Raw genomic sequence first — 15921 nt, 5'->3', positions numbered from 1 at the left:
ACACTGTTCCACCCAAGGGTCACGTGCAAATGTTAAAACCACCATTTCCAAACAGCTCAGTGTCAATGCTGACTTTTGGGAAGAACTCTGCCTTTGGCCTGTTTTCAGAGTTAATAATGAATGTGAGTTTGTAAACTCTCTTATGAGACGTGTACTAGGAGTGACCCTTGGCAGTAGAACATGCTGATGTGATCTGAAGTTCAGCACCTGCCTTTCTATACATTGGCACCTGCGCAAGTCAGAACACAGGGAGAACCAAACTGGTGCAAAAACTTTTTGTAACTGATTCTGCATTTGTTGACTTTACTGTTACAGCAATCGTATATTAAATATTGTCATGTAAGAAGTTGTTATAGCTATTTACAATACAATATTATATACTCAAACTGGAATCAAACTCTTTTTCTCTGTAGGTGGAGTTAATTTATTTTTTGCTTAGACATTAAAATCTTTTACACTCTGCATCATTTGTATTATTAATAGCTTGTAGAACTTTCTACTACATCACATTACTCCCCTGGAAATAGAACAACACACAGAAAAGTATGAAAAATGTATTTTTTAACAGTAAAAAGTAATTTTCCAACATAATACCCAAAATAAAATACCATGAAGCTATTAGCAGTAAATTGAATTTTTTGGTATGTAATTTAGTATAAATACTGACAAGGTGTGTGTGTGTGTGTGTGTGTTTTAATGAGCTCATTAGTCATTCAGTTTAGCAATGCAGAGGCAGCAATCGGCAAAGGCGTGCATTTTTATGTCTGCTTCAATTGCACACTTCATTTATTTGGACATCGCATAGGCGGCTTTCTCTGTCACACAGCATCACTGCACGATTAGCAAGTTTCGCCCCAGGGCAGCTGGGACGCTTTGCTGGGGCAGATGTTCTTTTCAGCTTATTCAGTGGCCGCTCTTGGGTTGTTTACTGTTGTCATGGCTACCTCCATTTCCATAGCAGCCGCGCTGCTGCGTCTGAAGCAAGTGAATATAGTTATAAAAGGATCATATTTTATTCTGTCTCTATAACTTGCCATCTGTCAACTGATGGCTTATGTTGGATTCAGAAACCGATTTACGAATAACGGCAGCCAAGTAACAATTTTTGCTTATATTAAAAGTAACAATAGGTACGAACGCAAATCACTTAGGTACTTTCAATGAAACACTGCTTTTGTTTTTCCTGATTTTAGAGGTTTTTGCTTCCAACACTTTCTCACAATAATAATTTAAATTCTTATTGACATATGAAAATGACCGAATGTCATCTTTGTGTCTGATTCCATGCAAGTATTCTTGACACTCTCCACTATGCTAGTAGCTCATCCCAATACATTGACTACAACTCATGAAATGACTCCTTCTTGCACAGAGCATTAGTACTGAAACCTAAATACTAGGGCTGTCAAGCCATTTAAAAAATTAATTGTGATTAAAAAAATTAATCACGATTAATTGCACTGTTAAACAATAATAGAATACCATTTATTTAAATATTTTTGGATGTTTTCTACATTTTCAAATATATTGATTTCAAGTACAACACAGAATACAAAGTGTAAAGTCCTCACTTTATATTTATTTTTGATTACAAGTACCTGCACTGTAAAAAAACAAAAGAAATAGTATTTTTTTTCAATTCACCTAATACAAGTACTGTAATGCAATCTCTTTATCATGAAAGTTGAGCTTAAAAATGTAGAATTATGTACAGAAAATAACTCATTCAAAAATAAAACAATGTAAAACTTTAGAGCCTGCAAGTCCATTCCGTCTTTCTTCTTGTTCAGCCAAACAAGTTTCTTTACATTTGCAGGAGATAATGCTACCCACTTCTTGTTTACAATGTCACCTGAAAATGAGAACAGGCATTCTCATGACACTGTTTTAGCCGGTGTCGCAAGATATTTACGTGTCAGATGTGCTAAAGATTCATACATCCCTTCATGCTTCAAGCAACGTTCTAGTGGACATATGTTCATGCTGATGACGGGTTCTGCTCGATAACAATCCAAAGCAGTGTGGACCGACGCATGTTTATTTTCATTATCTGAGTCAGATGCTACCAGCAGAAGGTTGATTTTCTTTTTTGGTGGTTCGGGTTCTGTAGTTTCCTCATCGGAGTGTTGCTCTTTTAAGACTTTTGAAAGCATGCTCCACACCTTGTCCCTCTCAGATTTTGGAAGGCACTTCAGATTCTTAAACCTTGGGTGAGTGCTGTAGCTATCTACAAATCTCACATTGGTACCTTCTTTGCATTTTGTCAGATCTGCAGTGAAAGTGTTCTTAAAATGAACAACATGTGCTGGGTCATCATCCGAGACTGCTATAATATGAAATATATGGCAGAATGTGGGTAAAACAGAACAGGGGACATAAAATTCTCCCCGAAGGAGTTCAGTCAAAAATTTAATTAACACATTATTCTTTTAACGAGCATCATAAGCATGGAAGCATGTCCTCTGGCATGGTGGCCGAAGCATGAAGGGGCATACGAATGTTTAGTATATCTGGCACGTAAATATCTTACAGTGCTGGCTACAAAAGTACCATGCGAATGCCTGTTCTCACTTTCTGTTGACATTGTAAATAAGAAGAGGGCAGCATTATCTCCCATAAATGTAAACAAATTTGTTTTTCAGCCAATCGCTAAGACAAAGAAGTAGGACTGAGTGGACTTGTATGCTCTGAAGTTTTACACTGTTTTGTTTTTGAGTGCAGTTATGTAACCAAAAAAATCTACATTTGTAAGTTGCACTTTCACGACACAGAGATTGCACTACAGTACTTGTATGTGGTGAATTGAAAAATACTATTTCTTTTGTTTATCTTTCACAGTGCAAATATTTGTAATCAAGAATAATATGCACTTTTATTTCAATAACAACACAGAATACAATATATATAAAAATGTAGAAAAACATCCAAAATATTTTTTTAATCATGATTAATTTTTTTGAGTTAATCGCGTGAGTTAACTGCGATTCATCGACAGCCCTACTAAATACTCCTCACTGAAATTAAATAGCAAGCTTGAGAGGAATAACAGAACACACCGTGCACGCAAGCATATACAGTACAGTGACAAATATACTTCAGTGTAGTTGACTTAACAGTAGTTTTGGAATCATGTGCAAGTTTGATCACATGTTGGAATTTTCCAAAATAAAATTTTGGATAATTTAATCTTTATTCCTTTTCAATGCAGAGATTCGGTCTAGCAGGGGGGTAAAAACAAGATTAGCCCAGTTGTAAATAATGTATTTATTGGTTGATTTTTCCAGATCCTGACATTGATGCTGCCACTGCCATGATGCTTTTGAATACTCCCCCTGAGATACAAGCAGGTTGTGAGTAGATATTTCTATAGCATATAGCACCATAGACATGTAAAGTTAACATTCTCTTTTTATAAGTATACAGCATACCAGACAAAAAAAGGAGGATCTAATGAAGAAATATAAAGTCCCTTATAGACACTACTTTACACTAAATAATAATTTATTTTTTGTGAAATATAATATCCACTATTACATGAATAACAATTTTATATCTCTGTGTTAGAGATAAGATTGTTACTCATTAAATACATATAATTTAGTGACCTGGGACAAGTGAGATAAGACCTGGGGTAACAACCAGAAGTTGAGAAAGAGAAGAGAGATACATAGTTTTTGTTTTCATTTTGCTTTGATTTGACTCCATCGTGTGTGTGATTGAAGCCACCTGGATGTTTTCTGGTCAGTTGGACACTATTTCAAATCCTTTCTTGCACGCATACTTCACATTTTGTCTATGTAATATGCAGTGCCAGGGCCCTAGGCAGGCTCCAGGGAATGGGGCAAATTTTGGCTTCCTGCCCATAGGTCCCTGTCATTCTCCAGCTGGGCCTACAGATATTGTGATCGTTTTTTATTGTTTGAGGCTAGGAACCCATTGTGTTAGGTGCCTTACAGACATGGGACAAAAAGGTGGTCCCTGCCCCCCAAAGACCTTACAATCTAAGTATAAGACTAAAGACGACAGATAGAGATGGGGGAGTCCAAGGAAACAATGAGACAGTATTGGTCAGCATGACAGGCATTAATACCGAGCAACTCACAGCTTTAAATATAAAGACAGATTTCAGAGTAGCAGCCGTGTTAGTCTGTATCTGCAAAAAGAACGGGAGTACTTGTGGCACCTTAGAGACTAACAAATTTATTTGAGCATAAGCTTTCGTGGGCTACAGCCCACTTCATCAGAATTTACCTACAGCCATTATGAAGCCTGGCTAGCTTCCCTGACATTGGTTTAGCTCATGTGACCAAATCGGACTGTAAGGGAAGCCTTGGTCAGCACTTTCTTGCTCTGTCTGGGGAAGAGAACCAATCACAATCCAAAGCATTCCCTGCACAGCCAAGGAGAGCTTTGGGGGGAGCCATCGTCAGCCTTATTCAAAATCCCATGGGAGAAGGATCTGCTGAGAATCTCCTCCAAGAAACAACTTTCCCCAGAGAAAAAACGATTTGGCCTCACTCCCATCCTGCTTCATTCCATGGGATGAGGCTGAGAATGTCAATGGAAGGAGGAGGGGAGTGTACATGGAGAAAGGGAGAGTTTTTATCAAGGGATGTGGCATTCGGGATTAGTGGAAAGAATGGGCTGAAAGAAGCGGCGGAGGAGGGGAGACTGAGGGGATCAGTTAGAAAAGAGAATTGATGGGATGATGAGAGAGAGAGAGCGAGAGCAGGAGGAAGAGATGAAGAACATTGGGGAGAAGAAGTAGAGAAGATAACACAAGGAAAGAGAAGGAGGAGATAGAGGGGGAGGAGAAAGACACACAGAAAAGAGCAACGCTGAACATGATGTACTAAAATAAAGAATAACGGGAAAGTGAGAGTGGAGTAAAGGATAGGCCAAAGGCAAGGGAATGAGGACATAGTAAGTTACTCTTAAAAATGCATTGGAAAGCCAAATGCCAAAATGTTACAATACAATGCTTTTGTAGGGAGTGTTTGAGTGGAAGTAGGTTTGGGGCACAGGGTCTCTGGCACATCCACTATAAATAGCAATAAACCATTTGGCCAGGGATAACTTAGTTTATAAAGATACTTCTGAAAAGCCAGTTTCTTACGTTGTTGGAATGTACCAGATCCTCCTCCTACCACCCCAAATGGAAGTATTTATTTTTACAAAATATTCCCACTGCAGATACCTCCCATTCCCACCCCACCTCGTCCAACCTATCCCGCAAGTTACTCAGTTCAAACACAGACATGTATAGAGAGAGAAGAATATAAGAGAGGAAAGTGAAAACATCACAGCCTTGTCCACCCTGCCCACTTCAAAGATGTCAGCAAATAATGATGGCTCCCAGGCTGAAATGTAATCTCTAGCTAAAAATTAGTGACTTAGGTGGAATGGGCTAAGTGGGATGGGCAACAGAAAGTGTTAACCCATCATTGATCCTTTAGCTAAAATATTATTGCTATGTTATCTCTCTGTAAATGTAAAATTAGGAAGGTGGGATAACCTGTTCTGTGAATTTCACTGGGCCCTGCCTGTTTACCATATTAGGAAAATCTTAGGCAACTTACCTCAGATAATATCTAGTGCACATTGAGAAACTACTGCATGAAAAAACTTCGGACTTATTTTCAAATAAAAGGTAATGAGAGAGAAAAATTTCACAGCAATCCCGAGTGTCCTACAGAAGCCCACATTTCAGTCTCTACTCCTGTTACAAACTGTAACAGATTGTAAATCAAGCCATAAATCATCAGTGAAGTAAACATGCTGATGTTATCAGAGCCCTTGAAGATTTAGGACTCAATCCGCAGTGTTAGGTTACAGTATCATGGGTGTATTCAAATCACAGCTGAAAAATGCCCTGGGTTGAACAACGTGCCTTCCAGTATTTGGTATAAAGTGGAAGGGGCATTATGTGCAGTTTGACCATAACTGATGATAACGGACTGTTGAAAATGTTTTCAGTAGCTGAGCATGTTTGACTACAGGTGTGGCAGCTGCTTTCACAACAAAGGTGATCCGCTGAAGACAGCCAGGAGCCAAGAGTAATTTCACAATCTACAAATGTGATAAGTCAGTGAATTTAAATCTTCAGCTCATCCATGCCCTGCCTGCACTACAAAAATAACAACGTCTAAACATGATTATGAATCATAGTTGTGGGCAAGCCAGATACCATACTTTAATTCCTACCTGCATGGACAGAAAAGACCAACATATTCTAACCATGTTTCAGGTATCTACCAAGCTTAAATCCTGCTTCTCCAGGACATAGTTTTATTCTGGAGTGTATGAACAGAAGAAGAAAAAATCATTTGCCCACAGCCACGTTTCAGAATAGTGTTTTAAGCTTTATTTTTGTAGAGTAGCCTAGGCTTTGATGTCAGAAATGAATAGTCTGAGTTCACGTTCATCTCTGGTGGAAAGTACCTCCTCACATGCACCAAGAAAGCCAAAGACAGCAAATCATTCCTGCATTGTAACAGAATTTTTACATTTAAAAATAACCATTTAAAAATCCATACCCATATGCCAAGTGCTGCTGACTTTCGCTCTTATGTTAAATGGCGTCTAATCCTATGCTGCCTCTATCCACCGTTTACCCCCAGCCTCACTGCATTTTAACTGTCACTTAAAAACTAATATATAAACCTCTTCATAATTTAGATTATTTTTTGTGGGGGAGGTTACTTTATAGAATCTCATAAAATTGATCAATCACAATTTATGCCGAAAGCTTGAAAATAATATAGTTATAGTCAATTATTGACACCCTGTCAAATGCATTCTTGAAATATTTAAAATTTTCCAATAAAGTACCATGGTAAATCACTTCAGATTTGTAATTAAAACAAACAAACAAAAACTGGGGGAGCCAGCAGGGTACAAAACTCTATTGAAACATACAACCAGGCTGGCACTCAGAGCAAAGCATGAAAGCTACTACAATAATGTTCAGAAAGACAGTGGAAAAATATGGTTTTAAGCTATTATGTATTCTACTTGGCATACATAATATACAGAATTAAGTATTGTATTTTACAGAATTTTGTAAAGTTTGATTACGCAAAACACTTCCTTAAGAAGTACACCTCTACCCCGATATAATGCTGTCCTCGGGAGCCAAAAAATCTTACCACGTTATAGGTGAAACCGCGTTATATCAAACTTGCTTTGATCTGCTGGAGTGCACAGCCCTGCCCCCCTCCTCCCCCGAGCACTGCTTTACCGCATTATATCTGAATTCGTGTTATAATGGGTCGCGTTATATCGGGGTAGAGGTGTAGTAGTAATTATCACAAGTCACAAATACATTGGAATTTAATATTTTAATACAAATTCATGTATTTATTTCTATCATGACCAATATTTAGATTTATGTTTTTAACTTGAGGATACATGTTGACTTGTTAGGTCACCTGTGGCAAGTCACTTTGTCTCTGTGCCTTAGTGTTGCCTGTTACCCATGCTGGGGAAGCTAAGGTGCAGAGAGGCTAAGTGAACATCTTAGGCAAGACAAGGAACGAGTGATAGATCTGGGATCAGAATGTATGGTTTCTGACCGAATATACTTCATGGGATGTTGTACAAACATTAACTATTTAAGATTTTCAACCCTTTGAAGTCATAAGGAGCTATGTGAATGATAAATATCTTTATTAGAAACCACTTACAAGCCTTTCATGGTTGATCATTGAGGCTTTGTACAGTTTCCATTCACTAGGCCATGTAGCTTCCTCAAGTAGCAGTCAGGGTTTCTGAGTTAGTAACTTCTGTTGTAATCTTTGGCAAACTGTAATTTGTTGTTCTGCCACTCAACCTGTGTGACCTTGGGCATATCATTTAACCTTGCTTTGCTGTACCATAGTCTTTCTATTTTTTGCAATGTGTTTGGAGATCCTCAGACAAAAATTACTATATATGTATAACATATTAATACTTTACAGTTAATAATGGGTGAAATCATTCCTTGAAACAGTTGCTTTAGAGGACAGAAGAACTAGAGGGAGTAGCACACGAATCAATTTATTCCTGCAATTAGTGAAGCCAATATCATAGTTCAAGCATCATAGTAGGGATCCTGATCTTAATTCCAACAGGTCCTAGTTCAGCAAGGTAGTTAAGCAAGTATGTAATTTTAAGCATATAAGTGGTCCCATTGATCTCTGTGGGATTACTTGCATAGCTCCAGTTACACATGCACTTAAGCACATTGCTGAACTGCAGCTTAACAGCACAAATGCAAACAATGATTTGCTAGAGAGAATGCAAGTGTTAACCAGGGAACTGAAGGCTGGGCATTTCTCCATGAGGGTCCCCTCAGCTCTGAAAATTCCTCCCCCCTTTCCAACATCTTTGTTTCAAAATAGCTTGAATCTGCTGACCTTCAGGGCACTCTACAAAGCCTGTTGTTTTGGGTGGGATTTGCAGAGGACTGAGAAGTGTGGTGAGGAAGGAGTTCTTTGGGTCCTGAGGAAAGGATTTTTGGTATTTTCTTTGTATAAACCTTGGGGTGGGGCGGGGCGGGGCTGTCAGTTGCTCTTTTTCTGCTTTGGAAAATGGTTTTAGTTTTCTCTCAGGGCACCTAGACACAAGTTTTTAAAGGTATTTAGGCATTGCAACCGTGAGTGTTGCAACACTTCACTAATTTAGGAGTCTAAATTTCATTTGCAAAAAGGATTTAGGCACTTAGGGACCACAATCCCATTCACTGACTTTTTGGTTATATTAAATTAAAATAAAATGCTTAATGAGGTCTGACTTTATCCTCACTGACCTAAAATTTGCTTCCCAGTGTAATTTACTGTTCCATACAGCCCAAGTGATTGTGGAAATGGAAGACCTGTTTTCAGGAATGGCTCAATGCAGGTATAAACTTAAAATAAAAATCGCTAGAAGAAATCCTGCACTTGGACTGATGGGTAAATGGAAAGAGCTGCTATCTTGGCACATCTTTACTCTCTGAAACCTGATAACCACAATGCCCTATCATTATCTCTTGTAAACAAACAATAAATAGTAAAGCTGGCTGGGAATTTATTCTGACAGAATGTTTTTCCATTGGAAAATACTGATTCACTGAAACGTCACATGTTGCAGAAATGTGCTACTTTTAAACTCAATTTGAAATTAAAATTGAATAAAAAGCATTTTGGTAAAGAACATTTCCGTTTTCTGTTTCAAAATGACTTTTGTTTCAGTTTTTAAAAATTGTATATTATAAAATATAAAATGAAAAAAGTAGGAACTAGAATAAAACATTTCACTTTTGTCAAAACGAAACATTTCAATGTACCTGAAATGCATTTTTCCCCCCCAGGATTTTGGTTTGTGGGAAATTTTGATTTTTTTTAAATTATTTATTTATTTTTTGTTCCAGAGCAGAACAAATTTGAAATCAAGAAACTTCACCCAAAACAAAAATCCAGTTCTCGCACAACTCTATTGCTGTGGTGTTTGCCTATTTACTAAAGAATGATGCTAGAAATCTGCGGTTTCCCACCCTTTGCATGGCAGAAGATTGCAGAGGTTGCATTAGTTTTATAAAGTTTTCTCATAAATGTGAGAATTCATATCTGGGATTAAGTGGCAACAGAGGCTATGTCTACGATGCACCACAGTTTGGACTAAGGGAGCCTGGATAGCCGAGCGCACCACAGTGCTGTTCTGTAACTTTCCCCTGTGGACGCTGCAGGTGTGAACTAAAAGGTTCCTAGTTTCCATTAATATAGTCCTTTTCAAACAGGATTACATTAAAGTGAACTAGGAACTTTTTAGTCTTTGCCCACAGTGTGCATATGGGTCAGTTACAATGCAGCACTTTGGTGCGCCCTGCCTTTCATGCTCCAGTAGTTGGAACTTTGAGGCAGTGTAGACAAGCCCAGAGATTTGCTTAAGCTGCCAAATGGGAGCAGGGAGAGGAGTTAAAATTATGCAGCCTGAAAAGCCTGTGTCCCATGATACCACAGGAGACATGGAGACAAATCTGCTCTTGCAGAATACCTGTATAGTTTAATGTTCACTTTAAAAACAGACTTTCTTTATCAGGCAGATAAGCTTGTATGGTAAGTTTATTAGTGCTCTAAAAACTGTGCATTCAGTCTAGTGCGGAGAGCAATTTACCTTGAGCTAGAAGAGTTAATGAAACACACCACGATATCCCACATGGAATATGGAAAATGTTTGCATTTATTACCTTCTCCTTTTTAAGGTCTCTGATTTTAAATATCATCTCAGGACTGAGCATGGTTTATTGTAACATCTTTGCCCTAATGTTTGAAACATGAATTTCAATTCCTTGATTTATTTAGCTGGATGCTGCTGTGGTTGCTGTATGATGGGTGATTCTATGCACTGCATATTCCCTGTCCTTTTTTCACCCCTCTCTTTATTACTCACATTCCCTGCATATAGTTCTGATGTTAAAAAGGTAAACTCTTCAGAGCAGGAACCTCATCTTTTCTGTGCCCTATGAGTGTTTAACATGCTTCTCTGGGTGCTGTGAAATACTTAAGTTTAGGTGGGGTGCTTAAGTACAGTAGAGTAGAGATGAACTCTTTTCCTGTCAGCGAAATACAAGGTTATGGACCTAATCTATGAAGGGAAGTGATAAGGAAGAGATATTGCTTGCAACCTTCAAAACTAAACTCTACCATGTGCTAGAGTATGTACCACAGGGAATAATCCTGCATTGACCGAGAGGTGGCTGCATGACCTAGCAGCTTTCTTCCATCTTTGACTTCTATCTTGCAGCCCAAGTTTTGACTTTCTTTGATTTGTGGGTTTGTATCAGATCCTTATGGATTAGTATTATCAATGTTCTCTGTGTGTAGCAGTGTGGTAGTCACTTTATTATGGGTTATGTTGTAATACAAAAACTTGCAGGGAAGCATAACAAGTTGAGATTTTTCCCCACACACAATTTCAGAGAGATGTTTTTTATTTTTTTTTCATTAGATGTATTGTTTCTCTCTCCAGTTGATTGTTGGAAATCTTGATAAAGCAAGGAAGGGTAACTATGGAATAATTGCTACAGAGAGGACCTGATTTTACTCACATTGGTGTAAATTAGGAGCAACTCCATGTAAGATTAATTGAATTACACCATTGAGAAGAAGCAGAGGATGAATTTTTAGAGCTGACTTCGGGGTCATGGCTCTGATTCTCCACACATACAAATATTAGAATGTCAGGGTTGGAAGGGACCTCAGGAGGTCAAGCAGGACCAATCCCCAGACTGCTAAATGGCCCCCTCAAGGATTGAACTGACAACCCTGGGTTTAGCAAGCCAATGCTCAAACCACTGAGCTATTCCTCCCCCCTGTTAACTTCAGTGGCAGTACCTCCTGATTTACACTGGTGTACGTGAGAGGAGAATCAGGTCCAATATCTGTGTCAGTACAAAATAATGGCGAAAGCTGAATAGTGAAAGACGTGTACACATCTTACTGTTCCAGTTTCTGGAATTTCTCGAAGACGGTTGTTTAGGAAGAAGAAAAAACATCTTAAAGGGAAAAATATATATGTGGATGAGTTTCCTTAGCAGTGTGTCTCAAACATCATAAAGTTCTTTAGTCATTTGCACAGAAAGAGGGTAGATTACTTTAAAAATGTCTATCAGGAGGCAGTGTGTTATGTTAGTTAAAGCAGGATTGGCAATGGGGATTCAAAACTATGAAACGTTACTCCTGATTGCCAGTGACTGACTGTGTGACCTAGACAAAGATTTGGTCTACACTACCAACTTATGTCGGCATAACTATGTAGCGGCTGACAGTGTAGCACTGTAAATGGAGACAAGCTCTAAATCACTTCACCTCTTTGCCTTGGATCACCCATCTGTAAAATGAGAATAATACTGATCTCAGACGGGGCGGGGGGGGGGGCGGCGGAGGGAATGCCTTTACTCTTAATCAATTAATATTTGTAAAGAACAAGTAGGTCCTTACATACAAGATACCACGTAAATACAGTGTCTTATTTTTACTATGGCTCAATTGTTGCTCTGCGAGCAGTCCCACTCAGTCGCACTCTGCTTCCTGGTTCCTCATCCTTGGGGTGGAAGTATCCTATACCTGACACTTCCTCCGTGCAGCTGTGCTGGACAGCATATTGGCTAGGGTTGGGGGAAACTCCCACTCAGACCCCACCCATCAGCCCAGGGAGTGGGGTGGTGTTCCTGCTGTCCTCACCCTCGCATAATGCGGGCAATCAGGATGGAGTTTGTAAAGGGGTCCTTGTGCCCTCCTTCTCCCTTGTGCATTGGGTATTAAGGACCAGGTTGTGAGCCATCTAAGTAAGAGAACAATGCCTGAATTACTGAAGTTCGGGCAGAGCAATTCTGAATTTTCAAACTATTGGACTTTGTTTTCAAATGTGAATCATTCCATTTTAAAATATTTTTGGCGTGTTACTTTGGTATTGGAAATAAGAGTATTGGTGCTGTGTGAAATGTTACTTTAATAACAGGATCTTTAAAATAAGATAAGAGCAAGTACACCTCTACCCTGATATAACATGAATTCGGATATAACGCGGTAAAGCAGCACTCCAGGGGGGCAGGACTGCGCACTCCAGCGGATCAAAGCAAGTTCGATATAACACGGTTTCACCTATAACGCAGTAAGTCTTTTTGGCTCCCGAGGACAGCGTTATATCGAGGTAGAGGTGTATGCTTGTAATAAGGCCTTCACTCGCCCTCGCAACAAATCAGCCAGAGACCCCTTCTGAGTGCAATCACCAGTGCTTTTTATTTTCAGTGTCAGCTCCTACCACCTTCTATTTACAGTCTGCTCCAAACCAGCAACCTGGAGGACAGCTAGCTTCTCCAGCCAGCAGGGATACACAGCCTTTTGGCTCCTCCCTCTCCTTTCTCTTACCCCCCTTTCCTTCTCCCCCTTCACTTCCTTCCTGCCAGCCTTATATAGCCCCCTAGCTAATAAGGCCCGCAGGTGCTTTCTTCTAGCTATTAGGCGTGACATACTCAGCCAGCCCCAATTAATACTTCTTAATTGGAGCTGGGCTAACGGGCCTGGCTCAGGACCTCCTGGCCAGCACCCTGTTACAATGCTACAGGAAACAAGCCTAGCATATGAGCTGAATGGATTACCTATCAATCAAGAACTTCTTCCATTAGATGGTTGCCATTCTGTTTTTTTTTTTTATCAGAGGCTCAGAAATCCATTAAGACCAATTTAACCAGTAAAAATATGTGTTTTTATTATGGCTTTGGCTCATTCTTGCTTCCTATTCTCTCTCTCCTCTCTCCCCCCCCCCCCCCCCCCCCCCCCCCCAGTCCCTATTGCTCTGTTCCACCCAATCTTTCAGGTATCTTGTATGTTGATATCACCTGGCCAGTTAGGTAGTGATGCTGCTACATGACAATTCAGAAAGTATTGTGAAACAAAGGCGTTGGCAGCAATGACATAATTAATGTAAGCTGAAGTAAAATGATGATTGAATTTGGAATGATGATGTTTTCAGTATAACAGCTACTGCATATTTTAAATTAAAGATAAGGTCCCTGGATCTTCTCCATACCCAGGCAAGTAGTCCCACTGAAGACTTTTCAGGATCAGATGCTTAATTAAACCCAAGCGTAACAAAACTGGCAGTGCTAGGGAAGGAAATGGGCTGCGAACAGGCAGCCGTGACTAAAGAGAGAGCAATATTGCTCCTCGGGGTGACATTTCTCAAAGGATAGCAGGATTTTATTTTGCATCTTTCATGTTTCTAAATGGGTTTTACAAACTTTCTCTTGTTGAAAGGCTGCATGAAAAGGATGTGTGTAAAGGGAGGGCTGACTGGCAGTGGGGTTATGTCACACTGTTACAAATGGTCAGCATAGAAGGCGGTCAGATGAGAAGGGGTATAGATATGAAGAGAGCAATTAAGAGGAAGGTATGAAGAGTTGGGGGGGGGGAAGATACTCATGAGAGCAGAAATGTAAGTAGAGGTTGGGTTAGGCAGAACCTACTATCTGAGAGACAGAGTCTTGAGCTTGATGCAGAAGGGGAGTAGAAGCTATTGAAAGGATTTGATTAGGAGACTTACAATCTAAGAGGCAGGAGAAGAAAAAAAGCTCTTCATAGCATTATTTTGTATGGCCTGCAGTGGAGCAAGATGAGAACTGGGCAACAAAAGAGCTTGGAATAGTCAAAGTGGGAGAGGACCAAGGACCATACAACTGGAGAGGAATTGACTGATTTTCAAGGATGTAAAGACAGAAACTGGGTTTTTCAGTGGGCTGGATATGAGGGGATAGGTAAAGGAAAGGAGTGAGAGGAGTCAAATGACACTGAGGGCTGGTCCACACTAACCCCCCACTTCGAACTAAGATACGCAACTTCAGCTACGTTATTCACGTAGCTGAAGTCGAACTATCTTAGTTCGAACTTACCGCGGGTCCACACGCGGCAGGCAGGCTCCCCCGTCGACTCCACGTACTCCTCTCGCAGAGCAGGAGTACCGGCGTCGACGGTGAGCACTTCCGGGATCGATTTATCGCGTGTAGACAAGACGCGATAAATCGATCCCAGAAGATCGATTGCTTACCGCCGGACCCGGAGGTAAGTATAGACGTACCCTGAGCTTTCAGATCCGAACAGAGGTGGAGCAAGGAAGGAAGAGTTGGGTGCTGATTTTTTTCCTCTTGTTTTATTTGAATTGCCAGTATGTTGGCCTTGAAGTTTCATGAAGTTCTTAGGCAACACTTGTAACTCATTAACATAAATCACAAATTCCTCCATATCCCTTGAGGCTGTTGTCCTTGGGAAGCTTCGTTCCAAGGATTGTTGATACGATAGAACTTATTGCTCTGAAGTGAAGGGGACTTTGCATTTAAAAAAACTGTACCACATAATATATACCCCTCTCCTATACTGTGTATCCATACTCCTTGTTGAAAAGCCATGTTGATATGTGACAGTTTTATCTGTTCCTTCAGGCTATGTTGCTCTTTTGGGTTTTTTCCTAATCTTATATCTGAATTTTCCTTGAGCTTTACTCTACTAGTCTTATATTACTTACGTATATTGTACTTCACTGATATTCATGCCCCTTTAAATAGGCACTGTTTACACAGATTTGGTCCAAATTTTACATTTTGTAAAAGCAAGCTTGCTTTTGTAAAATCCCAACAGTTGTTTTAAGCAAGTAAACATTCCATTGCAGCGTTTGCAACCTAAACGTTAGAGCACTGAGAATCTGGAAGTGAAAACGATTTTGCAGTGAAACTGACTTCATTGATTTTCCAGTGTTGGGGTGGAAAGTGCGAAAAGTAGAACAGTATAAATAGCAAAAAGTAACTTAATTATTTCAGTTATAATAACTGAAAGTCAACTTCCAAACTTCAGCCTAAAGTTAGTCACCGAAAGCTATATTTGGACATGTAAATATAAGTGACCTGTTGTCCAGAAGTGCTAAAAACCGAAGGTGGGTAGAAGCCAGTGACAGGATTTGATTAGGGATTAGCATGCTCTAAACAGAAGGGAAAAGATTATTTTCACAGCAGTATTCGGTAGTTTGGAGTTGAAGCAAGGTGAGCATCAGGATGCCATTTAGGAGGAGGTGGTAATCAAGATGGGATAGGACCATAGCTTGAAGTCAATAGGAACAGTTAATGCTCAGTACATAAGAAAATCAGGTCACTTTAGTTGAAGTGCCTAAGTATATATTTAGGTGCCTAACTTTAGGCATCCACTTCTGAAAATGTTGACATATGCTGGCAATAGTAATAAAAGTTTCTTTTAAAAGAGTATTTTATTTTTAGATTGCCAGTCTCCCTTCAATTAGAATAAAATAAAAAGTCTCTAAAAATAAAAAAGCAGTTATAGGACATGCACAATAATAATAATGGCATGAGTTCATTCACAGCTTTGCGAGGATAATGGAAAAATGACTTCTTAAAGG

General features: G+C 39.5%; 1 protein-coding gene across 5 annotated transcripts in view; it reads left to right on the top strand.

Annotated features, from left to right (window-relative positions):
- The window catches only part of FOXN3 (forkhead box N3), a 311867-nt gene that overhangs the window by 272072 nt on the left and 23874 nt on the right, over positions 1–15921 (top strand). For 3 of the 5 annotated variants that reach the window (XM_024198710.3, XM_024198711.2, XM_024198708.2), the window contains exon 5: positions 3285–3350. The exons of 1 other annotated variant lie outside the window; for it this stretch is intronic. In XM_024198710.3, coding sequence (XP_024054478.1) covers positions 3285–3350 — 66 coding nt within the window. The remainder of the gene's footprint in view (positions 1–3284; positions 3351–15921) is intronic. One more of the 5 variants, XM_024198712.2, reaches the window with a different exon arrangement.

The sequence above is a fragment of the Terrapene carolina genome, unplaced genomic scaffold (assembly GCF_002925995.2).
Source record: "Terrapene carolina triunguis isolate 2854851 unplaced genomic scaffold, T_m_triunguis-2.0 Scaffold96, whole genome shotgun sequence".
Classification (NCBI taxonomy): Eukaryota; Metazoa; Chordata; order Testudines; family Emydidae; genus Terrapene; species Terrapene triunguis.
Note: the sequence above shows the minus strand (reverse complement) of the source record. Positions and strands in the feature narration are given on the sequence as shown.